The sequence below is a fragment of the Myotis nattereri genome (genome assembly GCF_964212035.1).
Source record: "Myotis nattereri genome assembly, chromosome: X".
Classification (NCBI taxonomy): domain Eukaryota; kingdom Metazoa; phylum Chordata; class Mammalia; order Chiroptera; family Vespertilionidae; genus Myotis; species Myotis nattereri.
This window is the reverse complement of record NC_138078.1, coordinates 114,562,197-114,588,813: the sequence shown is the minus strand read 5'-3', so window position 1 is coordinate 114,588,813 and position 26,617 is coordinate 114,562,197. Positions and strand designations below refer to the sequence as shown.

The following is a 26,617-nucleotide window of genomic DNA, read 5'->3' as shown; positions in this document are numbered from 1 at the left end:
CGTAACCCCTGTGCCCCACGTCCTTCCTCTACCAAGGAATAAAGCCTCTATGTGATTTTTTTTTTCTTGGAATAAATGTGGATTCAGGAAGAATCCACATGGGAATACCAATTTCTATTTTGAATTACTAGTTAATAAAATATTGGGAAATGTTTTTTAAAATACCAATAAATTGCCCTGGCTGGTGTGACTCAGTTGGAGCATTGTCCTGTGCACCAAACTTTCTCGGGTTTGATTCCCAATCAGGGCACATACCCAGGTGGCAGATTTGATCCCCAGTTGAGGTCTTTATGTGAGGAACCAATTGATGTTGCTCTCTCACATCGTTGTTTCTTTCTCTCCATCTCCCTTCCTTTCTCTTTAAAAACAAAGCATAAATTCAAGTTAGTGAGAATTTGTTAATTGTGTGCTCATACTTGTATATGGTGTTAGAAATTCAGAATAATTATAGCCTGGAGGATGGTCTTGCTGAGGAAAAGGAAACTTCTAAAGAGTGCTATCTCACAGAATACTCTATCCAAATGCTAAACAATGTAATAATACAGCCCACAAATGCTAGAGAAATCAAGAAAGAAAAATTTATGAACAAAACAATTTGAATTTTACTGATGTGCCGTATAAACTCAGAATGAGTGATAATTCATGAGAAATGTGGATTTAATAGATTCTGAACTCATATATGGACAGTTATCCTTGACTGTATTCAGATTTTTCTCCATTTGTGCCGATTTTAAACTATGTTGCTTCTTTTTAAGCTACATTTCAACACTTTTTTTTACAGATGGTTTGACGGACTGTGTGGACCCTGATTGTTGTCAACAGAGCAACTGTTATATAAGTCCTCTCTGTCAGGGCTCACCAGACCCTCTTGACCTCATTCAGCAAAGCCAACCCCTATTCTCTCAGCATACTTCAAGACTCTTCTATGATCGAATCAAATTCCTCATTGGCAAGGACAGTACTCATGTCATTCCTCCAGAGATTTCATTTGACAGCAGGTATATGTGTATTTATTTTATTCTTTAATGAACAGTGGTCATGTTTTCCCTGAAATGTGAAAGGAAGATATTTTCTAAAGATAAGGTTACTTCCCATTCCACCCGATCCACATTGTTATTTTTTAGGCTTACCTGGAATGTTCACGCCCTTACTGATTAGTTAATGGAGAGAACTCATTTCTAGAAATTCTAAATCATAAAAGATAGGCACACACACATGCACACTTGTGTTGTGTATTAATTGTAGTGAAGTATAGATGGGTCTTTTAATGACAAAAAAAACCCCAAAAAACAGATGGAAGTATAATTTGCAAATTCACTATTTAGCTTCTGGATTGATCCCTGAAAGCTTCTTGAATTTCAACAGCTAAACTTTAAGTTTTATTCCATGTGTAAATTTTTCCATATGAAAGAATTGGGTGAATTGGACTTCCTAACATGAAATTCAAGACTTGTGAAAATCTGTCTTCTATGAAAGCTCAAATGCATGAGTTGTCACTCAAGATCTGAGACCAAAGTCCAACCCCGTTAGGTGAAGAAAGTTGTTTTTTTTTAATTGCTTATTTATTTGAAGTGTAATAACATGAATTTGCTCATTGTTATTCTCTGCTTCATCTTCAGCAATGACATATTTTACTCATTAACACGAGGTATAAGTAAGTCACTGAAGTCAACATTTCTGGTCTCTTATATTTGTCCTTCTTTGTTCATACCACAAGCTGATATTTCACTAGCGTCTAGACTATTGCAAACAGGAGCTTAAAAAATAAACTTGGAAACTATTTGTCCAGGAGCTTCAGTCTGCACCTCACCCACTCAGTTGCGTACTGGTGGATGGTATCAGTCCCCAAGAAAAACTCAGTCAAGAGGTTATATTGAAACCAGTGACAATATAAGGAAATTAAAACTCACTTTAGACCTACACACAGAAGAAAAAGGGCGGGGGTGGGGGGGACATGTGCATGCAAATTTAAAATACTGAGCGTTCTTCCCACAGATTGTGTACTATAACTGTTATTGAAACGTAAATCTTATTCATTATTTTTATTATTATGACATTCTGACCTTTTAGGTCTCTCTGTCAGAACCGAAAACCCAAATGCTAGTGCATCACAAAAAAGGCCTTTTCTTCCAGGTGATCTAGTCAAAGCTTGCCTTTGCCAAGATACTTAGTCATTCCCATTGTGAAGCACTTCTCCCAACTTGATAACTCTGGGGTAACTTTTGAATGGGCTACAGTCAAAGTAATTATTTAGTTAGTGGAGAATTATTTCTTGTATACCAGAGGAACAAAGGGAACAAAAAACAGCCATTATTACCATTTCCCTATATAAAGTCATGTTAAGTCATAAACTCTGTGGCTTTCTCCATGTATAGAGAAGTCAGTCCAAAAAGAAATAACAACCTTCATGACATGGTGCTATATTAAAAGACTCACTGAACTCAAGTAAAGTGAGAAAGTCAGGACCTGAGAGAGACAAGAGACAAGTCATTGTAACCCAGAGCAGGGCGTTTGAGCAATAAACTTAGAAAAGTGAGAAGAAACTTCAACCCCTGCTGTTCAGATTCATGCTTCAGTGGTGCTCAGCAGCCGCTCACCAAGTGAACAAACCTATTACTTGTGGTGGTTAATGCCCTCCTGGTTTGATGAGTTTTCCTCATTCTTTTGTTAAATGTTCCAAGTTATCATTTGGCTCTGCAAGTCACATTTGAATTCAGAATGGCAGGTCTCCTCCATCCAGTGGTCTTGGTTATTACAGACACATCTAATCTGTCAGAAAAGGTATGGGCCTTTTCCAAGGGAAATAGTTGAGGACACACAATCTAACTATATTTCCTCTAAAAATCAGCACATGCAGTGTTACTCTGGATAAAATAATAAATCCAACTCTGATCACATATATAAATAATCATTGTCACAAGCTCTTACATCTACATAGTACATAGAGTTTGCAGAGCACTCAAACATTATTTTCTAACATCACAATATATCTGTGAAGTAGGTATCTGTATTGGTGTATTTTACATATGAGGAAACTCAGGTTCAGAGAGATTAAATAACCTGCCCAACACCACACAGCCAGTGAGTTTGGATTGTAACAACTCTTGTAACCTTTCCGTTATACCACAACTGCCCAATTTCAACTTGTCCTTAAATAAACCTGGTGGCTTAGATCAAATGTATACTAGACAAATGGCATCTGTGTCGACACAAGAAACTTAGAAACCAAGTGATGTTTAAAAATCCAGTTCAATCTAACACATTTTAATGACATTATTTATAAACTTCAAACCTGTGCTAATGAACTTCCTCTTGATAGAAGAACACAATTGAATGACTGGTAAAGTGGGTCTTTTGCTACATGGAAATTTTTATTGAGCACTTACTATGTGTCAGGTCTTGCACTAAGTCTTAACGTATGTTATCTCATTGAATCGTACAAAAGCCCTTTATGGTAGACACTGTTATTATCCCCACATGTCAGGTGAGACAACAAGAACTGAGATGTCAATTATGTCTTTTGCCCCAGGTTACAACCAATGAGTGTCATAGTCAACATTTGAACCCAAGCAGACTGATACTTAGAGCTGACTCTAAACCACTAGGCTGAGCCACCTTGGCTACTTAGAAGGCTAAGCTGATGACCTTAAAAGGACTTATGGCCCTTATTCATCCCTGACTGTGGAGTGGCTCTCCTCAAACTGCTGTAGAACACTTATGTGCCATAATCAGGTGAACCACTCTGCATTTTTGCTTTTGCCATGTAATTGAAAGATAGCTGGGTAGGCAAATGAAGAAAGAAGTGCCAAGGGGCTCATTTGCCTACTGGCAAAACATGACCCACGCAGATGACTCGCTGTTGAGTGCTGCCACCATTAAAAGGCTTTGGAGCTAAACACGGTGGCAAGGACACAAAAAGGTTAAATAACTGTTCAGCCTTGTGCATCCAAGTGAGACTAGACTTTCTTGTTCTGAATTTGCTGCATTGGCATGTGAAGCACATGGAATGTGTGCCCCTGTGCCCCATGATGGTGCATTGTAACTGTGAACATGCACCCTGCCCACAGTGGAGTCTCTAACGAGCCCAACTCAATTACCGTTTTTGCTAAATACATTTTACCCGGTAGCCTTTCTTTTTTTCAGTCTCGTCCAAACATGACTACAAAGTAAACCACATATTCTGCGTGCTCTGTATGACTTATTACTTTTTAATAATGTAAATAGGTGAACAGAAGCATTATTGATCTTCAGTGTCTAAGCATTTAATCACTATTAATAATGTAAAAGGTTTTTATAAATATGTAAAAACAAGAGTACATTAAACTAAGTGACAGCAGTAATTTGCAAAGCCAGACATTTCACTCGCCATCACTAATGGAGAAGTGCGTTTAAAAAACAAAATCTTACCAGGGTTACTGCAACCACTGACAGCAAGGTCTGGCCAAACTCATTTGTCTGTTTTGTAGCTATGAGAGGCCGATATCCACATCAATCTATGTCAAGTGTCTACATCAGAGATTGCTTAATATCAGCCCACAGATGTATTTCATTTGGCCCAACATTTAGAATTAGGAAATCTAATAGAAAAAATTGGAATGTCTTTCTTGTCTAGAAAACTTACAAAGTTTGTATCTCTGGGCCCATGGACATGGCATAGGTGCTCTGAGCTGAGAGCAAGCTCCCCTCTGGATTGGATGGGATATGCCTCTCTAGCTCACCATTCACTATCTTGACACCTGGCTCACTTCCCTCACTTTCAGTGTCATGCCTGGCCCTGATGGCATTTGTAATTATTATTTGTAATTATTTGTAATAACATATGTAATTACATGTTATTATATGTAAGCAGGTGAAAAAAAAAGTCCAGTGTTTGTAACCTCTGGACTACAGAGCTTCTATAGAATTCCTTGGAAAGACCTCTAGTATTTATTTGTGTTTTTTTCTGATCTATTTCCCTGAGAGTCTTTAAAAATCTAACCTTAACTTTTTACTGAATTTTTGAAACTTTACTATGTTGGTTTAAAAAGAGAAAAAAGTTATTACTGAACATGAACTAGATAACACATCAATGAAACAATATTTACTGGGATGCTTGTGTACACCTCCTGAATAAGTCGCGATACACTCTGTCTCACATCTTACACTAATAAGCTCCCCCAGGGCAGTGGATTTTAACCTATAGCATCTTCCATCCCATCAGTCATGACTTCACATAATCTAGGTCCCACCATAATAAAAGCAAAATGTTCACTTTCTATGAGAAGGATGTGTATGTTGAGAAATTTTGACTATTATGTTTATCACTTAGAATAAGTTTTAAGAACAATTTAAAAATCTGAACATTTGCAGCAATGCTGCTGGGTGCAATTGTGGCAGCCTCCTGTGCCCACTCCTGGTAGAATGCCTACCCTTAGTTGAAAAGTTCTAGAGTTGGGACCAGACTCAGTATAGCACTAGGCACATAATAGCACTGTTAATAGGGTACACAACAAAGAGGATAAACAAGATGCTAGGTTTCTTCTACCTAGTTTCTATTAAGCTGCTGTATTTCAATTTCTTACACCACACTGGGATGTACAATATTAGCTCTGAATTGTTTTAACTGTGATAATCTTAAGTTCTGTGAGGACAAGGACCAAGTCTGATTTGTTCTTTCCTTGTTTTGATTACCTATCACTGTGTAGCAAACTAAAACATAATGGAATAAGACAATTTTTATTATTGTATTTTATGATTCTAAGGGTCAGAAATTCAGGTAGAGTATAGCCAGGATGGCTTGTCTTTTCTCCATGAGATTTGGACTCTCAGCTGGGATAACTCATATAGCTGGGGGTGGGCTAGGGGCTGGAACAGTGAACAGCAGTCAGGAATCTCTCTTTCCACACACAAACTTTTTACTTGGGCTTCATATTGGCAGGACAGCCTGGCTTGGGTTTGTCAGAGCTTTTACACTGTGGATCAGGGTTCTAAGAAGGAGTGTTCCAAGAGACAGGAAATGGAAGATGCAAGTCTCTTAAGGCCTGAGTCCAGAAGTTTTAAGAGTCATAGTTGTGCAATATACTGTTAGACAAAGCAGTCACAGAGCTTGCCCAGATTAAAATAAAGGGACCTAAATCCCACCTCTTGATGATAGAAGTATCAAAGGATTTGTGGCCATCTTTAATCTACCATGCTACTGTATCCCCAGATCATAAAACAGTACCTGGCAAAAAGCAGGTGAAAAAAAGGAATGAGTAAGTGAGTGGCTTAGTTGTAGTGATATTGAAGTGCCCTTCTCATATTTGCTAAGAAAAGAATCACTTTGGTTGCCTAGAACACAAAGATGATATTAGGACATCAAATAAGTCAATTTTGAAATGTGCAACCAGACTAAAGGTAAGATTACTGTTCTCCACTCTAGCTGGCATGGCTCAGTGGTTGAGCATCGACCTAGGATCTAGGATATCACGGTTTGATTCCCAGTCAGGGCACTTGCCTGGGTTGTGGGCTTGATCCCCAGTAAGGCATGTGCAGAAGGCAGCCGATCAATGATTCTCTCTCATCATTGATATTTCTCTCTCTCTCCCTCTCCCTACCTCTCTGAAAGCAATAAAAATATAAGAAAAATAAATTTTAAAAGATTACTGTCCCCCAAATAGTGTAGGAACAATTCCTAAAAGATGAAGTGATTATACAACATTAAGAAAGTATTCTTTTTTTGTTAATTTATGAGGCATGTCAGCACTGTCAGAGCCTGCCCATAATTGACATCATTTGTAACTTTTTATAAGCATCAATAATCCTCTCTGCCTTCAGTGGGCTAGATAATCAAAATTTAGAACTGAGAAAAAATTATAAAATAAAGAGCAATATCAGGAAATCAATAGGAAGACTGCTGTTAACTGGCTCACTGTGGTATGTGACATTATTCTGTCTCATGAAGAAAACAAAATCAAGTGCCCAAACAAATTGAAGCACTGCAAGCGCCTTCAGCATGAAAGTCTCGGCAAACTCTTTACTTACCCAAGCCTTCCCCTCCTTTATTACACCCCACTCAATAATAAAATCTTGATTCACTCTCCTGATTATTCATGATACCTGGTAACAGCCATAATTACTTACCATCACTTGTTTAATAAAACATGCTTTTCTGCATTTCGTTGAGCTGGGAATTTATACCATTTTAAATCTTGTGAATAGCAAAATGAGTTATTGAATCAGACTGGGGTTATGGAGAAGGTTGCAGGAAGATGGTTATTGCTGCAGAAGCTGCTGATCTTTTTTTTTACTTTATTGTTGACACTATTACAGATGTCCCCATCTCCCTCCCCTTTGCCCAACCCCACCAAGCCCTGCTGCTGATCTCAAATATAGAGATTATCATTTAGAATGACCATACTAGACAGATACTAATTACTGGTTTTAAAAAATATCTATTTTATTAAAATGTTAGTATTTTCAGAGTAACTGAGGACTTTAACTCCCTCTAAAGGAGATACCAAAGTCCTCTGCTATCCCTACTGTAATATAATATTCTGATCTCAACTCATTTTTTATAAAGTGATGAGGATATGTATTCACCCATTTATTCAACAAATAGTTCTTGAGTACCCATTTTGTGCCAGGAACTGTGCAGATGGGGGTAAACAAAGGAAACAGAGTTCCCGTATTCACAGAATTCCCCTTACATCTAGTGGAGGAGAGTCAAAACATCAAGTAAATACATAAATAATAAAATTAATTACAAATTGCAATAAATTCTGTGAATTATGGAATATCAGGTTTCTAAGGGAGCTTAGAGTTAATCAGCTAAGGGATCTCAAGTTCAACTGCTCCGATGAAGGCAGTCAGGCAACCTAAATGACTAAGACAAGAGGCATTCCAGCAAATGAGACAAAGTCATTGAACAATTACAGAAGTGAGACTGACCCGGACGTTCTCAGCAGTAACTCAGAGATGGAACTAATTGACTCATGTGAGTGCTGCTAAAATTGACACACACAGGAGATTATTGATGACTTTCAAGAAAAAATACAAAGCTTATTTAGACAGTGAGGAGCATAACTGTTTGCAAGAAGTCTCACCCTTTGATATTTGGGGCTATACATAATTTTTTCTACAATTTAAAATGGTTTTTATTAGACAGATGAATTCAAGGAAAAAAATGATCATTTTAAAAAATTCCCATTTACCACAATAAAAAAAATTTCTACTAACGTTGCTTTGGCATCATTTATAATGATAGCTCTGACCATTTCTATCAAGATAATGCACATTGGAGAAGTTTAATTTTTTCATTCTTGAGATTTATGAACATTCCAGTGTTTACTTGGTTCATTTATTCATCCAGTGGTAGGCACTGCCCTAGGCTCTGGGCTCCAGCTGACAAAGTGCCTTCCCCATATAGTCGACGGAGGAAGACTGACAATAATGAAAAAGGCAAATGTCAGGTAGTTCTGTCAAGTGAGATAAAGAACAATTCGGGCCCGGCCATTGTGGCCCAGTGGTTGAGTGTCGATCCATGAACCAGGGGGTCACAGTTAGGACACATGCCTGGGTTGCAGGCTTGATCCCCAGTAGGTAAGAAGCCGATTGAGGTTTCTCTCTCTCTCTCTCATTGATGTTTCTATCTCTCTATCGCCCTCCCTTCCTCTCTATCTAAAATCAATATATATATATATATATATATATATATATATATATATATATATATTTTAAAGAACATGTAGGTACAAAGAATGACCATTTTAGACAGAGTGGTCTAGGCAAGCCTCTCTGGGAGGTGACACTAGAGCAGAGACCTCATAGCATTCAATCTAGATGTTAGATGATCTTGGCATGACTGCCACCTGGACCCTTATGCAATAGATTGTCACACAAGCCGCAGACTGGCAGTGACTTTTAGGTGCTCACTGAATTAAGACTGCATGGCATTGTGTGAAATGGAAGGTGAGGTAAACCTTTCAAGGAATTACTACATGCTGATTACTGTACTAGATTTTACTGGTAAGTGGATGGGTTGCCTATCTTCCAGAACTGCATTGAAAAAACTTGAATACCTCAGACAAACTGAGGAACCTCTAAAAAGAGAAATCAGCAACATCCCTAGACTGTTAGTCATGAAAAGAAAAAGAAAACTAGCAGCCCTTCATCAATTAGCGTGAAACCTAAAAGAGGTCAGATATATAGAAACCATTTACTGATTTGGAATGATGAAAGAGAAGAGGTAATAAAAGCTTATATTTTAGAATATTTATAAGGAAACATAATGTTATTACAGTATTCAAGCATTCATGGAACTAACAGTTTCATCTGTGTACAGGTAACCCCCAGAAGGTCTACAACATAATCTTTGTAATTTTGCTGAGGTACAGATGTGAATCTGTATGCTTTGTGTTTAACTCTTTCCTAAATCAGTTAGTTAAGGACCTCCAAGTCTATTTGCTAGTGGCAGATTTTTGTGTACTTTTCATCTAGGAATGTGGAATACATTATACCAGGTACACAACGAGGGGTTGATAAACACACACTGCAACAATTGCTGAATACATAGAATAAAATAAGGACTTGGGGGAGCTCTGTCTAAGGCATCAGCATCCATAAATCTATCTTGTGTTCACCTTTCTTTCTAAAGGGATGCACTGCACATGACCTGCCCACAAGTGTGGCTTATTTCAGCCATGTTTCCTTGTGATTCTATTTGTGTTCCCATGTTGCTTTGCCTGAGCAACTGCCTTTGCTTTTCATTTCAGCAGTTGTCCTAAGTGGGAAGTGAGATGGTTGCTACCTGCTCATAAAGCACTTTGATCTCATTTATATGAAAGGTATTACGTGTATGAAGACGGGATCCTCTGATTTTTAGACAATTGTTTTGTTTAATGCTAAAGTTCAGGAAGCACATATTCAAGACACATTTGAAAAATTACAAAGTGCTGAAGGTTCTAAGGTTTATAGTGCTGACTAGCTCCTGAAATCATCAGCCAATACCTAAAGGTACCAGAAAGAAAGAATGTGTGACTTTCAGTTCTTTGCAGATGCTCTTAAGCAAAGAATAGAAAAAGAAATCAGAGCACAAATATTCAAAAAGCTGTTCAAGTGCTTATTTGTGATATTTTGAAACTTAGCTATTCTGAGTTGCTTAATAATTGTGATGAGTAATACCGGTAGCTATCTACATATTATCTCAGTGTGAATAAATATTATCTAATATTTTATCAATCTTACTGCTCATTTAAGTTTAAAATACCAAAGGCTCAAATCTTTACCACCTACTTCTTAGCCATATTGTTTGCTTGCTTTGTCTCTAGCTGGTCCTATCATCTAAATGCATCCCTAGAGAGGGCAGAATTAATTCATGTTTGAGGAGAAAGACTGAGTTGTAGCTCATCTCCCTCCACTACACACCCTGCATGTAGAAAGTGCTCAGCAATTGGTAAATGTCTACAGGAAATTATGTCCTCTGGATAGCAGCATCTTTGTAGGTGAGCACTTTCTTTTCATTTGTGCCCACATTTTTCACACCTTAAGAAAGATCTATTTACGGGTCAGGCCCTTTAGGGTCCAGGTCAGCTCAAGAGCCCTCCACCACTCCACCAACTACTTAGCTGTGTCATCTCGAGCACTTTTTTAACCTCTCTGAATCTGTTTCTCATTTTTAAAACAGGACTAATAGTTGTACCTACTCAGGATTATGTTGATATTAAATGAAATAAGATACAGAAATTGCCTGGCACAGCACCTGACTCATAAGTGCCTACTAAACATTCACACAAATATATACATATAAATATTATATACCCTATATAATAAAAGGGTAATATGCAAATTGACCCTAACAGCAGAACAACTGGGAATGACTGGTCACTATGGCACACACTGACCACCAGGGGGCAGACGCTCAATGCAGGAGCTGCCCCCTGGTGGTCAGTGCGCTCCCACAGGGGGAGCTCTGCTCAGCCACAAGCCAGGCTGACGGCTGCCAGCACAGGGGTGGTGGCAGGAGTCTCTCCCACATCCTCAGCAGCGCTAAGGATGTCCAACTGCAGCTTAGGGCTGCTCCCCGCTGGCAAGTGGACATCCCCCGAGGGCTCCCGGGCTGCCAGAGGGATGCCTGACTGCCAGCTTAGGCCCATTCCCCCTGGGGAGCGGGCCTAAGCCAGCAGGTGGACATCCCCTGAGGGGTCCCAGACTGTGAGAGGGCACAGGCCAGGCTGAGGGACACCCGCGAGTGCACAAATTTTTGTGCATCAGGCCTCTAGTACTTAATAATTATCAGGGTACATAATAGAATATAATTTAAAAAGTGAATTCAAAAGGCAATCTTTTTATTGGGTAACTTTTTGGTTATGGCATCTTTGTGAGGTGATTGAGGATAAGATAGAGAAGAACTTTCTGTAAGGCACAGATGACAGCAAGAACAATTTCATTTCTTAGGAAAAGTCACAACATTTATTACTAGCAAGTCAGAGCTAGAAGCAGTGTGGACAGAGCTAGGCCACCTTTTTTCCTCTGTGAAGGGAACAGTCATCCATGGCCAAGCTACAGCCAACAGCACAGACTTTCCCTACATTTAATGACTATCCCATTATTGGAAGGGCAGATTCACACAGAAGTGACAGGAAAGGTTAATGAGGTTAATAAATCCCCATAAGGCTGATTACAAAGATAAACCATCTGAATAATGTGTAAAACAGACAAAAACAAAACAAATTTTTTAAAAAAGAAAGAACCAAAAAACAAAAACTTGAGACTGTTTAAGAGTTGCAAGGGCTTACAGGACAAATATTTCAGGATTCAAATTCTGGAAAAAAATAAACATGTGTCCAAATGAAACAAACTGGCACTTAGTCCTGAAAATGTGACTGTGTCGTCAGTTTTCTTATTGCTTCAAAACACTTGATCTTTTTCCCATTACTTTGGGGATCTCAGGCATCCAAAGCAAGCCTACTTTTGACAAGCAATTACCAGGGCAGATGGGAAAATAGCCACCCTACCTCAGGGTGAGTGCCCCCATTTTGTTTTACTTGAAACATCACTAGCCATGAGGAAAATAATTCTGCTTAAAAAGCTATCTGCATTTTCAATAGCACCACCTGTCCCAGAGCCCTAGAATGTTGATGGGTAATGCTCCCAGCTGCTTTTAATGTCACCTATTTGGTAGGTATTATTTATTTGGGCTAGTGACCAACTGAGTAGGATTAAATCAGCCTGCTCTATTTAACTAAAAACTAATGAGACTTTATTGGGTTTGCATAAGAACATTCACTGCATTCGCATTTTCAGAACATCCAAAACAGGTTTATGCTATAACATGAAATGTTTTCATGGTGCAGTAATAGCTTAGATAGCGTATGTTAAAAAAACACATTATCTGTTGTGTGGAAACCCCTCAAATATCTGAATATGAGAACCCTCAAATGTATATAAATTATGAAATATCAAATCATCATTATATGGTAATATTTAAAGGAATAATGGGGTTAGTGTTCATAAATAAAGCATTTGAGGAGGACTATTCATTCATTCCTCTGAGTCACAGTGGTACTATTTAATTCCCTGAAGTAGTCAGTTATCAAACAAAACTCTTATGATGAGAAAGTCATAATACACAACCCAGAATGCTGGCTTCTAATAACTGAACTGTAAGGTATCTGTCACATAGGAACCTCAACGTAGTCTCTGAAACCCTTGAAGCAGTGCCATGAGGGTAGGTGGCAAGTATCTTACAACTTCATATAAAAAATATTTGAGTGGAAATTCTCTGAAGCTTTCTTGAGCACGCAGTGTGTACACCAGACACTGAGAAGGATGCAGAGAGGAAAATCACACAGTCCTTGCCATAGACTATCTAATAGGGAGGACAGACAGATACAGAACTCTTACCTAAGACAGGCTATGCCAAGTGCAATAACACAGATATGAGCACTATCTAATGAGAATAATAAGGGTGAGGAAGAAATTGACACTTATTTGGGACAGAAAAATCAGGTTAAAACATTTTTCCATTTTATAATCACTGGATTTCAACAGACCCTACAGTTCTTCTTTTAGTCCAACTGTCACTTTGTCATGACAGTTTCAGCATGACTCTCCAAACTACAGTTTTGCAAACCGTTTCCCAGAGTGTGTATGAAGAGTTAAAAAGTCATTCTTCACAGATTGCATAATGGTAAGACTGTGAACCAGTTGGTGATTTGTCTACCTTTATATGGTTTACGTCCCCTGCCTCCCTCCTCAGTTCATACATTTGAATTGACTAATTATGTACTGGTCTTGCTTTCCCTAAAGCAGTGGTGCCCAAATTTAGAAACGCTGGGTTGGGGCAGCAGTCTGTTTTATCAAGGGGTTTCCAGGTGATCTGGTGCAGGACCAAGTTTGAGAACCAGTGGTCCATATGAGAGAAAGATAACCAGGAAGGAGTGAGGACCAGCACCACAGTCCCAAAATTACACTCAAGAGAAGAGTCTTAATTCATCGCATTTTGGCAGGGGATAAGAGGACAGCTTAAGCCCTTTGCCCCAACCATTCAGGTATTTGCATTCTAATAGCGACCTGAAGCAGCAGTGCTTTAGTCCAAATAGCACAATCTACAACTCTGGCTCTAAGAATCCAGCAGGAGAACCATCCAATCACACGCGGTCTGCAATAGGTTTCTGTTCCTTGGAGACTTGAACCAACTGACAGCTCATAGAGGAATTTACAGGGCAGGATTCCAACACTAGTGAGCAGAGGATTCATGTGGCTTCTCCCAGCCCAGTCCTTCTCATTGCTAACTCTTGACCAGAGCTGTCACCTGTGGAAAGGAGTTCATCTATTCCCATGGAGAAAACCACCTAACCTGCCCACCTGATGCTAGATCCCCTGCTGGCCAGGTCCCCAATTTATATGTTACCCTTCAAAAGTTGCTTATGCTTATGTTAGCAACAAAATCAAATAGCTATAACTTTCCCAGTCCTGAGCCTCATTTCCTTAAGAAAGGTTCTAATCAGAAATACAATGCAGTAAATTACATCTTCTTTCAGCAATTTAGTTTTCAGCCTTGTTTTTCAACCCAACTTTTATGCTTGAGGTTAATGTTTTTGCCTGAGGTGTTGAATGAATATTGGAAATTTGACAAAGGAAGACAAAAGACAACAAATAAGGGAATAGGAGAATGGAACCAAGAGTTTATTGAAGACTGGAAATAAGTTGACTATGCTATGAAAATAGCAAATATGGAATAAATTAGACCTTTTGAATCAAAACTGTCTAACAAGCAGCTTGTTAGTTTAAGTAAGGCTCTCAGTAAAGTGTAGTCTGACTTGCATTTCCCATGATTCCCTGTTCTTCAGACCAAGCTCCAAACACCAAGAGGATTCAGCATTTAAGTAAAGGGAGAAGCAATTCCTTTGGGGTTGTTGCTTTAGAATAATGACAGCAAGTAGACAGTTTGGCAGCAGCCTGTATTCTCCAGAGAACAGGAAAAGAGACACTTGTGAGGGGGTGATTCCCCCCCATACATGTTTTTAAAGTCACATTGGGCATGTCCATCTAAGTTCAAGTTCACATGCTGTAACCCACAACAGCAGGGAGAGTTTCTTCTTTATAAAGCTTCGAGGAAAGCAAAGCATCTCACCCATGTCTAAATCAAAGAAGGAAAACCCCAGGCAAAGATGGAATAGCATTCAGAGTATGCGAGCATGCACACACCAACAAAATAGACAGTCACACTGAGCACTTACCTGCAATATACATGTGCAGGGCCCCCTCCATGACAGCCCAGACAGTAGCTTCTATCATCTGATTTGAAAAGTCCAGTAGAGTCCTGTGTATTATTTAATTGAAAAAGTTTCAGAATAACAACAGTTCCTTGAAGGATTCAGACTCATGTTGAAGCTAGTTTGATGTGGCAAAACTTTAAGAGCTCAAGATGTTTCCTCAAGAGAGATGAAGGACATGCCAAGTATGGCTGCCTCATTGAGATGACAATTTAAAGGATACAGAGACTCTCTGGGAGAGGTGACAGGGATGTGCCACAATGGTAATGATGAATAGCACAGAAAGCATGATTGTGGTACTACCAAAGCCAGGCCCCTCACCATGCACCCCTTAGTACTTCAGCAAGGATCTAACCTAGGAAAAAGATGAATTATACAAGCTGCCTTGGATATGAGAAGCATAATCTGAACAGAATATATAAATGAGGTTATTATATTTTAGAGCCTGTGTGAATCAGGAAAAATAAAGCATATTCACAATTGTAAAGAAAATTGCGTTCAGAAGCTGGGAGTTCACAAAATGGCAGTTGAGCTGAATAAGTGGCACAATACACCATACTTGCCAAGAATATATATGAAGGTTCTCTGGTGGTCATCTGAGGCTGGAGTAGCCTGGGGAAGCAAGTGAACTCAAGCTTTCTGGTTGAAATGGAGAGTTTGCCTGAGAAGAATTTTCCCCGGGTTTCTACATGCAGTGACAATCAAGATTACTGCAAATGTAAAAAGAATACTTTAATACTGTCCCAAAATTTAGATAAATTACACTGACGCAGGATGACTGATGTTGGTCAAAGATTGTGGTAAGTACTAGTAATCCAGAAATAAAGGGAGCTAAGAGTTATTCTTGTGAAAAATGGATGACATGGAGTATGTAAATAATAGGAGCAAATGCAGCAAGATACAGAGAATCTTAAAACATTTAAAATCTAGTACATTACAAAGAGAGTTCAATGCTGATAAATGTAAAATAATAAGTTTTATGGGGCTTTATCATATGCTGTGAGTTGATGTGGATCATAATATATGGGGAATAAAAAAGTAGGGGAGTTAAAAGATAAGTCTGCACATTATTTATGACTGATGAAGAGAGAAATGAATGAGAAGAAGAACAGGTAGACAATGTCTTGAATAATGATGACTTTGATGAGTTGTTATCACACAAATCTGTGTGCTTCATAAAATACGATGAATACTAAAGAGCAAAAGAGTCTAAAGACAAGTCTACTCAGAATGAGATACTGAATGAAGGAAGAAAGGAATACAAGAGAAATGCACAGACTAATGATGACTTTTATGAGACTTTCACTCACCAGCCTGGTCCTTCATAAATATAAGCTGTATAGGAAATAAAATAGCAGCAAAGAAAAGAGGTCTGTATCTGTCATAAAATATGAGCAAATAATGCCAACTAGGCTTGACAAAATAAAAAAAATAAAATAATTGAGCCTAATACAGCTGTGGGAAGACACAATGTCTAGATTAATGTGAACAAATAAAATGAGCAAGGGTAGAATTATCTTGCCAATAGGGAATCAGCTACTACCTAGGTATGCATTATTGTTGCAAAGGCCACCTTGTTAACTAGTAGAGCCTTGGCAAGTTCACAATTACGTCCCACTACACCCCCCAAAAAATTACATCCCACCACACCCCCAAAAAAGCCATCAACACTTAGGGCTCAGGAAACAATGTTTAACAGATTTTCAACTGGTTTGGCCTCATTAACATAGAGTCTCTTCTCAACCCCTCTGGCTCCAATTCCTATATACTTTGCAGGAGGTTTTCTCAGCTTGTTTACACTTAATTCATACCCAACTTGTTAAATTTTGCTTTGTAAAATGTTACTGTCTACTAGTATAACTAGAATCCTCCTTTTATTTTCATTTCGTGTTACATAGAACTTAGAAATGAGACCAGATCTCTCAGGATTAGTTCAAAATCCAGAATTCAATGACTTTCAACTGTCTTCTCTATTAGAACAAATGGTATTTCAATATCTTCCCAAAAGACACTGGGGGAATCAGACAAGGCAAAGCAAGTGTCAGTATGCCATTACCATGCCATTCAGAACCATGACATAAAGAATTCATTAAATGGACAGCTCGTTGGACAGAAACCCACTGATCTACATCAGAACTAGGAATTTGGCTCTACGAGCTCAATATACAAAAACACTTATAGCAACAATTATACTAGCTTACCCTGTGTAATACTTTATGGTGTGTAGTTTGTGTTGTGGGAAGGCCTTAGGTACTCAGGATAAATCCTATACATATAACATATCCAATTCCTTTGATTGCAATAGACTTTACTAGTGAAGTTTATTAGCTATAGCATATAAAACAAGTTTTGGCTGGTATTTCAGAGATTTTTTTTTCTCTCACGCAAATGATCTATGTGGCCATGAGTCTTTAGATACATGGCCTTGAATTGCTGATTCTGTTCAAATAATGTATAATGCCAGGATGAAATTATGGTTACTTTGGAAAGCCATATTTGCCCAAATAACATGTGCCCTTTTTTAATTGATCTTGTCAGGAAGGGGAGAGGGAGAGAGGGAGAGAGGGAGAGAGGGAGAGAGGGAGAGAGAGAGAGAGAGAGAGAGAGAGAGAGAGAGAGAGAGAGAAATCAGCTCCTCCTATAAGCATCCCAACAGCAGATGGAACTCACAGCAACCCAGGCACATGCCCCGACCTTGAACTGAACCCACCATCCCCAGGTCTATGGGACAAGGCTCCAATCCACTGAGCCACACTGGTCAGGGCAACATGGCTCCTTTTAACCCAAGATTTAGCTTCCCTGGATACCCTGTATCCCACTTGGTGAAAAATCTGATATTGATGCCAGGAAAAACCATTGACCTTGCACAGACTTTCTTAACCCTACCAGCTCCAGCTAGAAAAATGTACATTCTAGTGCTCAGCTGACAAAACTAGAATTGAACTCCAGTGAAAAACTCCCTGCCATCCCCTACTATCCCCCAATAACAGTGGAGCAGGGAAAAATCTTTGTTGCGATTTGCCCCTTGGCTCTCCTAACTACCAAGATACTTGGTAGAAATTTGTAACAACTTGTTGGCCAAGCTAGAGCCAAAAGTATACTTGGTTTAGTGGACTGTGCCTCTTGGAGACAGACCTGGTTTAAGAATTAGTTTAATGGAATCCCATTCTTGGGTAAGTATGAAACACATTTGTTTAAAGGAAAACTTCCTGAAATATTTTATGTTAATTAGGCAAGAGAAATAGGGTACTATAGTCAGAGACCATGTCTCTTTTGCAGACTTTAACTCTTAAAATTCACCCAACTAAGTCTGCTTAGTTATTATAGAAAATTGTTATTCCAGTAAAGCTAATTGGCAATATGTACCAAGAGGCTTAAAAATGTTCATACCTGTGTATGTAAATGCATAGAAAATGCATATAACAAAGTGATACTGCTGATTACTTCTAGGGAGAAGAGCAGGAACTAAGATGGAAGTGGTCAGCAGGGATTTCAGTCATATCTACAATGTATTATATATTAAATAATATAATTAGTTTTAATAACAGAAAAATATCCTCCCACAGCTAAGACTGTCTCCCAAGGAAATAATAAGAAATTCAATGCAGAAAAAATCAAAAAACAACAAAATGTCCTAAAATAGGAAATGGCTTAAACAAGTTAAGGAATATTAATTTAAGGCTATCTACACTAATAAAAGAGAAAAATGGTAATTGGCGTACGGCAATACCTTTTTCATTGGCTAATCAGGGCTATATGCAAATTAACTGCCAACTAAGATTGGCAGTTAACTGCCAACTAAGATTGGCAGTTAACTGCCAACTAAGATTGGCAGTTAACTGCCAACAAGATGGCGGCTAATTTGCATATGTAGGCACAATGCAGGGAGGCGAAAGGGAAAGCAGGAAGAAGCCCCCTGCCACTGACAGTGATCGGAAACCTAGGGGGGAGCTAAGAGCTGGGGGGCAGGGCAAAGGCGGCCCTGGGGCCGCCTTTGCCCTGCCCCCCAGCCATGATCGGAGAATCAGACGCCTTTGCCGCCCTGGCCAGTGATAGCAGGAAGTAGGGGTGGAGCCAGCGATGGGAGCTGGGCACGGTCGAAGCTGGCAGTCCCAGGAGCTAGGGGTCCCTTGCTTGGGCCTAAAGCGGAGCCCACGATCACGGCGCCCCCCGCTGCCACTGCAGGTCCCTGCTGCCCGGGCCAGACGCCTCGGCCAGAGGCGTTAGGCCTGGGCAGGGGCGGAGCCTGCAACTGCGGGGAGCTGGGGGTCCCCTGCCCAGGCCTGACACCTCTGCCGGAGGCCTCAGGCCTGGTCAAGGGGCCGATCCGGTGATTGGTGATCGGAGGGTGATGGGGGTCAACTCCTCTGGCTGAGGCATCAGGCCTGGGTGGGGGGCGGAGCCGGGGATTGGGGGGATATGATGGTCCCCTTGCCCAGGCCTGAAGCCTGGGTCAGAGGCCTCAGGCTTGGGCGGGGGGTGGAGCAAGCGATCAGAGGGAGATGGAGGTCCCCTGCCCAGGCATGATTCCTGGGCCAGAGGCCTCAGGCCTGGGCGGGGGCCAGAGCCAGTGATCGGGGGGAGATGGGGGTCCCCTGTCCTATCCTGACACCTCTGACGGAGGCATCAGGCCTGGGCAAGGGGCCGATCAGGCGATCGGAGGGTGATGGGGGTCAACGCCTGAGGGCTCCCAGTATGTGAGAGGGGGCAGGCTGGGCTGAGGGACACTCTCCCCCCCACACACACCCAGTGCACGAATTTCATGCACCAGGCCCCTAGTTTTATATAATAACAAAAAGCTATATTAAGTAATTTCTTATTACATTAAACAGTGTTAATAGTATACTATTAACTTAAAAATATCTGTATACAGAACTATACTGAGCATAACCCCAGATTTGGTGGGTGAAAATGATACGCACACCCTCCCCAACATGTTATTAGTAGTTACTACTGGTTGGTGAAATTGTTTTCTTTGTTATACTTGACTGTGTTTTCCAAAGTTTCTCCAACTTGGCTTCTAGACTCTGGTTTCAACATGCTTTTATATTTGTCTTTGATTTTGTGTTACAGGCGTGCTTGTGTGATTCGAGGCCAAGTGGTGGCAGTAGATGGAACCCCCCTAGTAGGGGTGAATGTTAGTTTCTTGCACCACAGTGATTATGGGTTTACCATCAGCCGACAAGATGGAAGGTGGGTCAATATTGCTTCTGATCATTGATGGGGGCCAAATACTGACTTCTAAACATGAATGAAACCAGGCCTCAGGGGATGTAATGCTTGTAAGCCCATCTTTCTTCTGGCTGTGTCTTGAAAAGTCCTTGGTGATATTTATCTCCACTATTCCCCACCTAAATCAAACCAAATTTCTCTTCTAACCCTGTACTCATACTCTCAAATCTTCTTGAAACCCTGATCATGTGAAAAGTTTTCTAGCCTCCATCTAATTCCATTTATAAAGCCAGCTTCAACATTCAGTGAGGTGATGCAGGTAGTAAAGAGGGAGCCATGGACCACACAGGCTGTTCTTCTGTGACAGCCTCAAAATATTTTAGAAATAAATGTGTCCAAAATGTTTCTCTCAAAAGTATAGAATTCAACGACATTAAGACTTTTTAAAAAATGTGTCCTTCCTAGACTGCTTATTTTACTAGTGTCTGAAACTGGTTGACAAGCACGGTCAGCCTAACCAATTGCCTTTGGTGTCTGTATAACCATAGTGATTTAACCTTAAGCTCCAACCACAAAGCTGCTCTCTAAGGGCTTCTCAAGGTTCTCTGAGACTTGGGAAGCACAACCACTAGGGGAAATCTTTTCTTCCTTGAAATGGATTTGCTCACAAAAACATTTTTGTTGCTCTTGTTTAGACAGACATTTATTAGAATAGTTGAGCCAATAGAACCATGCATCCAAAAGTATCTATTTATGATGCTCAGGAACATTGTAATAATGACTTTGAGGTCCCCTAAGTCTCCAGGTGGCTACCCTTAAAATGTCATACTCATGACAAGCCACTTCAGTACTCACATAAACAGGCCAGTTGGCTTGGAGCTTTACTACAGTGTGAGAAACTATCTCATTTCAAGAACTTACAATCAATTCCAAACCACTCTGGAGTTGTCAATTGTTCAACTTCGGCTAACTGAATTTAGTTTTCAACTGCTTGTCAAGAAAATGCTTATAAAAATTAGTTAAAGAAGATAATAAGGAAGAGTTTTAACCTATATAAGAAAACAACTAATCATATGGATTTTTATATAAATTATAATATTATTAACTAGCCATCTATTCATTGTAACAAGTTCAGCAGAGTTACTCTGGATGCAGGTAGTCTGAAAAAAAAAAAAATATATATATATATATATATATATATATATATTTAAAGCCTAAGCAACCGTTAAGGTGGAACAACTAGAATGGACCAGAATGACCACTTCCTATGATGTGCACTGACCACCAAGGGGAAGACGCTTAATGCAGAGCTGCCCCCTGGTGGTCAGTGTGCTCCCACAGGAAGAGCACTGCTCAGTCAGAAGCCGGGCTCACTGCTGGCAAGCACAGCGGCAGTGGTGGGAGCCTCTCCCACCTCCATGCCAGCCTTAAGAAGCAGCGACCTTAAGTGGTAAGGAGCAGCGAGCAGGCAAGTGTTAAGGAGCAAGGGGTCCCGGACTGCGAGAGGGCGCAGACCAGGCTGAGGGACGCCCCCCCCCATGCACTAATTTTGTGCACTGGGCCTCCAGCATATATATAAAAGGCTAATATGCTAAGGGTCCAACCATCCCACCGGTCACTATGATGCACACTGACCACCAGGGGGCAGATGCTCAATGCAGGAGCTGCCAAGCTGCAGTGACTTGGCAGCGGGCTTCTCAGGTGACACACCCCGAAACCAGAGAGGGGGGAGCCTGATTCCTTCCTCGCGGGGCCTCACAATTCCACCTTTGGCCGTGGGTTATGTTTTTGCTGGGGCACTGTCAGTCCCGAATCTGGTTTACTGCACACTTGTGTTTGCTTTCCACACCCTGTACGACAGCAACTTTGCAGTGTGCCCTCTTGCACTCCAGGGCCCCTCAGGGAATGTTGGAGAGCCAATTTCACCCGATCCCCACAGGCCAGGCCGAGGTACCCCACTTGCCGAAGGGACCCCGCTCACTCCACAGACGCCGGGAAGGGACCACAGGAGGTTGGCTCCAGGCGTGTACAGCCCTTCACGCCCAGTCCCACCCCACCGGCCACCTTCTAATTAATTTCCTTCCAATGTCCATGAATCCATGCACTGGGTCACTAGTGTGTGTGTGTGTGTGTGTGTGTGTGTGTGTGTGTGTGTGTATAATGTGTGTATACACACACACACACACATGCTATACACACTCACACATATATATTGCTTATGTCTGTATACATAAACAATACAAACTGAATTTCCTTTCATATATTCCATAATTGGCTCATTAGTAATTCAAATGGATCCTTCTCCCAATTAGATTGAATGATGGAATTTCACTAGTTCACTCACCAGTAGCTGGTACACAAAACTGACCTCTCCCTCACCAGTATGTTCCAGAAAATGAGAAATGGATTATTGCTTTAAAAAGACTATGCCCTCGGGGACATTTGACTGCTCATGGAGAACTGAGGGGCCCTCAGGTTTTTTTGGCTTGTGTACAAAGTTTTCAGTGAATTGTTTGATATTCACAAGAGAACATAAAAGAAACTTGATGTCTAAAAAGCCTAACAATTTGTTCCAATTTATAGAAAAATATTAAAGAGGGACATTTTTTGTGTTTTTAGTTTTAAATAAAATGCCAAGACCCTCTTCCCTGAGCTCACTGTAAGTTTATGTAGATGACAGATACTAGCCAGAGTCCCCTCTGGCTATAACTCTTCCCTCAGGCTCCACAAAGGGTGTCAGCATTCAAAATATGTTTCCCAAATGCCAACCAGACTGTCCTGTTGTCATCTCTTGGACATAAAGTGACAATCTGATGAGAGTTTCCATTTATATGTCTCTGCTTATTGCTACCTCAGATCGAGTAAGTACATTTCAGAAGCAGCATATCATAAGGAAGCTAGACCTGAGGGCAAAAAGGATTATAGAAAGGCTGAGATTAGCATTTAGATACCTATTAGGTCAGAGTGTGACATGCAAGATAAGATCAGATATGCAAGACCCTCTGTCTCCAATTCTCAATCCCACTGGTCTGCTTCTGTGCCTGTAGTTCCCACCAAAAAGATCACTTCTTTTGATTAAGCTATTCACTCTCTCAAAAACCCCGTTAAATGTCAATATGTTATGTGGGATTTGGAAATAATTACCCCCATCATCATCCATTTGCACCAATTAATTAACAACTTTCCCTAGAGAAACAGAGTAAGTCTAGATCATGGGACCAAAGTGATGTATAAAAAGCAGAGGGAAGCATGGGAGTGGACACACGGCCCTCTAAAAGTAAGAATAGATAATGCAGATTGGGAGGCACCAAAGTATCAGAAAAGTAAAAAAGGCAATTCTGAAAGAGAAACAAATATATATGAGTATCTACTCTATGCCAGGCATTTACATGAATGTCATTGTTTCATCCTCACAACAACTGTATGAGCTAGAAATCATTATTATCATCCTCCCCACTTGCAGATGAGAAGACTTATCCAAATTAACACAGCTAATAAGGTAGAGCCCAAAAGTTGAACCCAAGTAATCTGGCTCTTATCTTCTGTGATTTACCACCTTCAACTTAGAGAGCAGGTGCTCAGTTAAGTGTTGAAGAAAACTATAAATATTTTAGCTAGTGACAAGCCAAGTAGGTGATTCTTGAGAAGCACTAAAGGTCTCAAAAACTTTGTTTGGAATACTTCATAAGATGAAGAGAGGGTTCCCTCTGATTCTCCTATATATGCTTGACTCTTGACTTTTTAAAAATATTTCTTAATTGATTTTTAGAGAGAATGAAAGGGAGAGGGAGAGAGAGAAAGAGAGAAATACTGATTGGCTAGCCCACAACCCAGGCATGTGCTCTGACTGGTAAACTGGCAGCCTTTCGGTGCATGGACCAACCAGTGTCCAAATGACTGAGCCACACTGGCCAGGGCTTAATTCTTGTCTTTATGCCATTTACTCATTTACAGTAGTAGCTGAGTGATAGATCATGTTAGACCACTTTACTAATGAGGAAACAGACACTCATGGATGTTAAATAACTAGCCCAAAGACACAAAGTTAACATGGCAGAACTGGGATTTGAACCCAGGTGCAGATGAAGCCAAAATCACATTCTTCCTGAAAAACAGAAGCTTGCCCTGTCTGCTTAATCTTTCTAGAAGTAGGGAATAATTCCCAGGGACATATGTTCTTGCTTAGATAGTTTATTTTGTATTTTTGTTGTTTCTGCTTGTGTTTGTTTTCAAATAAATAAGCACTTCAGTTTAAAAGAGTCAAGAACTAAGATTTGGGTGAAGCAAATAAACTTGCCCAAGGGCATAGAGTTAAATCAATGTAGAATGTGAACTAGAGGAAAAGTCTCTTGGCAAGTTATGTTGGATTTTCCCCACTATACTTGCCTTAAACTGCTCCTGTATTATCATAAATTCAACTTCTCTGTCTTAAACCATAACCATAAGCGGTTTGGGTTTTCTTTTTTTAGTTCAAACCTAGATTATTTCCTATAGCTAATGCAGTTCTTCAAATCCTCTTTTTGGAAACTACCTTAATATTACAGCTACTTCACTGAAAAGGAACAATAAACTATACAGTATTACTCATCCTTTGTTACTGCCCATTTATCTTTATCTGGAAGATTTCTGCAACAAGATACAATTAGTAATGCTATAATAAATACAATAAATGTCATATGAAGGGAGTGGTGAGCTCTCCATAATTAAGTCTGATTACCTATCAGGGCATTTTATCATTGAAAAGGTGTTTTACAGAAAGATCGTTTTTGGATAGAGGGAATTATTACATCTCTCGTGTGGATTCAAGTTGCTTTGAATATTAAGGAGTATCATATTGCCCTTTATCCATTTTTTAAGATATAATGGTAAAAATTATCATTATCTTACTTTTACATAGTATTTTATGCTTTTTGGATGCTTTCAAGTACATTATCATTATACTTTAAAGGGGAGTAAGGAAGAACCACATAGTACAGAATAAACTGAAACTTGAATCTGTTATGCTCCAATGCAAGAGTCATGTAAGAGATGCACTTGCAGAAGAGGTGGTCTTGCTTTGTCAGAGATATGGAGGGAGTTGTCAGTGGAAATGGACAGGATCCATTACAGGCTTCCTTACAAAAAACCAAGAGGCTTTCTAAAAGGAAGCAGGAATCCTAAATACAGACTTCAAGTAGAATCAGGAGCCAATGGGGATAGTCATATTTTCAGGGTACAAGTATGGTATTGTTCAAGCAAATTTCACTGAACAATTTTCCTCTTCTGCCTTCTTTCTCCAAATACCATCTCAAAGACACCATCAGGTTTCTGACACTATGTTTGTGATCCTGAACAAGATATTTAACCTTTTGCCTCCTACTTTTCTTGATTTTTTTTTTGAGGATGAATAATACATTAGATGCTGCTGAATGTGAAATGGTCATCTTTCAGTTATCTCTAGCACAAAGGGTAGCAGTGATATCACATTTAACTTTGCAGAAATGAATGCAGTAGTTTTGTTTAAGATAGTATTAAATTGGCTTACAAATTCAGGGTCACTATCAACTGGTGATAAGAAATTTTTTCTCAGAAGTCTACTGGATAGTGAAAAGAAGTCATCCATGGAATGAATACTGAGCTAGAGGGAACTTATAACAGAGAATATGAATGGATATATTGAGTTCCAAAAGAGGAAAGTACACTAAAATTACCTATTTTTTAACTTTATTTTGGTTGTTCATTTGCTTAAAACTGTCTTATAATTTTCCATCTCAGCTTTGACCTCGTTGCCATCGGTGGTATCTCTGTCACCTTAATCTTTGATCGCTCACCTTTCCTGTCTGAGAAGAGGACACTCTGGTTGCCTTGGAATCAATTTATTGTGGTGGACAAAGTAACCATGCGGAGAGTTGTATCAGACCCACCATCCTGCGATATCTCCAACTTTGTCAGCCCAAACCCTATTGTGCTTCCTTCACCGCTCACATCATTTGGAGGCTCTTGTCCAGAGAGGGGAACTATTGTTCCTGAGCTGCAGGTGAGTGCATTGGCCTTTGAAAGTATAAAATCATAGCATCTTGGGGTGCTCAACAATGCATAATGGCTAGAGTCTTTTTCCTATACTCCTGCTAGTATTATAATGTACTGCCCTTCATTTGTCAAAAGAAGCCTTCAAATGTAATCTTTTTGGCACACATTTGCAAAGTGCTTGCCAGGGTGATAGGGCACTATCTGTGGCCATGGAACAAAGCAAGATGAACTAGTTGTCGAGAGAATTAAACCCCAAACCTTGACCTAATGAACACTGTGCTCTAAGGAACGAAGATAGCGGGCTCAATCGTGTTAACAGTATAATCAATAAGGTGGGACCATTTGTGCTTCTGAAATGAAAGCTCTTTAAAAAATCTAGTTGTCTTTCATTGTCAAGTTTATATCCATTGTCGTTGTTCTTAGAAGGCTTGACAATTCCTCTTTATATAACTGTGTTTAGTGAGGGTAGTTTTCAAGGCTATGGGCTTTAATGTTTAAAGCTTTGTTTTTGAGTGTTCAAGCTTTACAATCAGAGGGACCTTGATATTTTAGGATTTCTGAAAATTTTTCTTTATTGAGCATTCAATATTTTAACTTCAATTTTAAATCATTCAAACATCCATAGTGCAATTCTCTCACTACATTATAGAAACATTTTAATGATAGTTAATATGGAAACCACCAAAATGAACTCAAGTCAT

At 39.8% G+C, this 26,617-nt stretch overlaps 1 protein-coding gene across 1 annotated transcript in view; it reads left to right on the top strand.

Annotated features, from left to right (window-relative positions):
- TENM1 (teneurin transmembrane protein 1) overlaps nucleotides 1-26,617 on the top strand; it is a 934,848-nt gene that overhangs the window by 760,615 nt on the left and 147,616 nt on the right. The window contains exons 18-20 of the mRNA XM_081115196.1: nucleotides 782-998; nucleotides 19,809-19,928; nucleotides 25,662-25,923. Of these exons, the coding sequence (XP_080971322.1) occupies nucleotides 782-998; nucleotides 19,809-19,928; nucleotides 25,662-25,923 (599 nt within the window). The remainder of the gene's footprint in view (nucleotides 1-781; nucleotides 999-19,808; nucleotides 19,929-25,661; nucleotides 25,924-26,617) is intronic.